At 45.4% G+C, this 1,217-nt stretch overlaps 1 gene segment (V, D, J or C); it reads right to left on the bottom strand.

Annotated features, from left to right (window-relative positions):
* Positions 1-365: 365 nt before the first annotated feature.
* Positions 366-884, bottom strand: LOC122814892. The segment is given in 2 exon segments: positions 366-709; positions 815-884. Coding segments are annotated over 2 exon segments (390 nt in total).
* Positions 885-1,217: the final 333 nt, after the last annotated feature.

Genomic DNA, 1,217 nt, shown 5'->3' with positions numbered 1-1,217 from the left:
CGGTCTGTTAAATCTGATGTGTGTCCCGGAAATGTCCTGCTTTGACCATTTGAAAAGGTGGCAACCCTACAGGCAATGAGCGGACAGTTGATGCGTTTGTACTTCTCATCTTGTTAGCGCAATTCAACTAGACAAAAAAAAGAAATAATTCCAGGAGGAGGAAGAAGAGAAGGAGGGGGGGGGGGGGATAAGGGCAAAGTAAATGTTGATGTAAATGTACAGAGTGGCTACACTAAAGGAGGTGCATACTCCATTATGCAATGATTTGCCCAAACCAGAATTACTTACGGACCAAAAATATGACGAAAAAAATTTGAACGTGACGCGAAATTTTGAGAGGTGAGTAACGAGTTGTATATGCACATTTATTGTGTGGGTATCTCACTTACTCCTATCACTGTGTATCTAGTGCAGTAATAAACCGCCGTGTCCTCTGGTTTGAGGCTTGTTATGTTCAGGTTAAGGTGGTTCTGGGAATTGTCCCTGGTGATGGTGAACCGACCCTTTACCGATGAGGAGTACCAGGTCTGGGTAGCGTCATTGCTAATTCCTGCGACCCACTCGAGCCCCCTCCCGGGCTGCTGCCGGACCCAGTGCATGTAGTAGCTACTGAAGGTGAACCCGGAGGTTTTACAGCTCAGCAGGAGGGTCTCTCCGGGCATTTTCACATCCCCGCCGGTCTCTGTCAGGGACACCTGAGACCGAACACCTAGGAAAAATAAATACATAAGCAAATAAATAACGAGTACATATTAGGGTGCAGAGATCAACACACAACTAAATGCTACTCATTTCAACAAACTAAAGCACTTACTTCCTAAACAAACAACAACTAACACACTTAGCCGCAGACCAGGCATTCTGTTCGAAGTGCAAACCGATGACCAGACGAATATCCTTCTGTCCATAATGGGGCGCAGCCTTTATTTAACCCCCCTGGGGACCCCCTTATTTGCATTGAGTATGTAACGTAGTGAATGGGAAGGCTGGACTGACGTGTCATGATAAATAGCAGAAGTCAGAATCTGGACTTGGTATGATTTCATCTGTTATGGTGTCACACTGGTGTCCACTGGTGTGGATCTGGAGAACCTCAAAGCCCAATGTTTACGCATCAGCGATGTTAACACCAGGATGGTTTGTCAACCGTTTTCACCATCTGACATAACTGAATAGCATCATTATTCCTTGAATTACTGCAATGTGCCTCTTAACTC

Source organism: Protopterus annectens, chromosome 11.part0, assembly GCF_019279795.1.
Source record: "Protopterus annectens isolate FY-2018-M chromosome 11.part0, PAN1.0, whole genome shotgun sequence".
NCBI classification, from domain to species: domain Eukaryota; kingdom Metazoa; phylum Chordata; order Ceratodontiformes; family Protopteridae; genus Protopterus; species Protopterus annectens.
The sequence above is the reverse complement of the archived record's forward strand: the minus strand, read 5'-3'. Positions and strand labels throughout refer to the sequence as shown.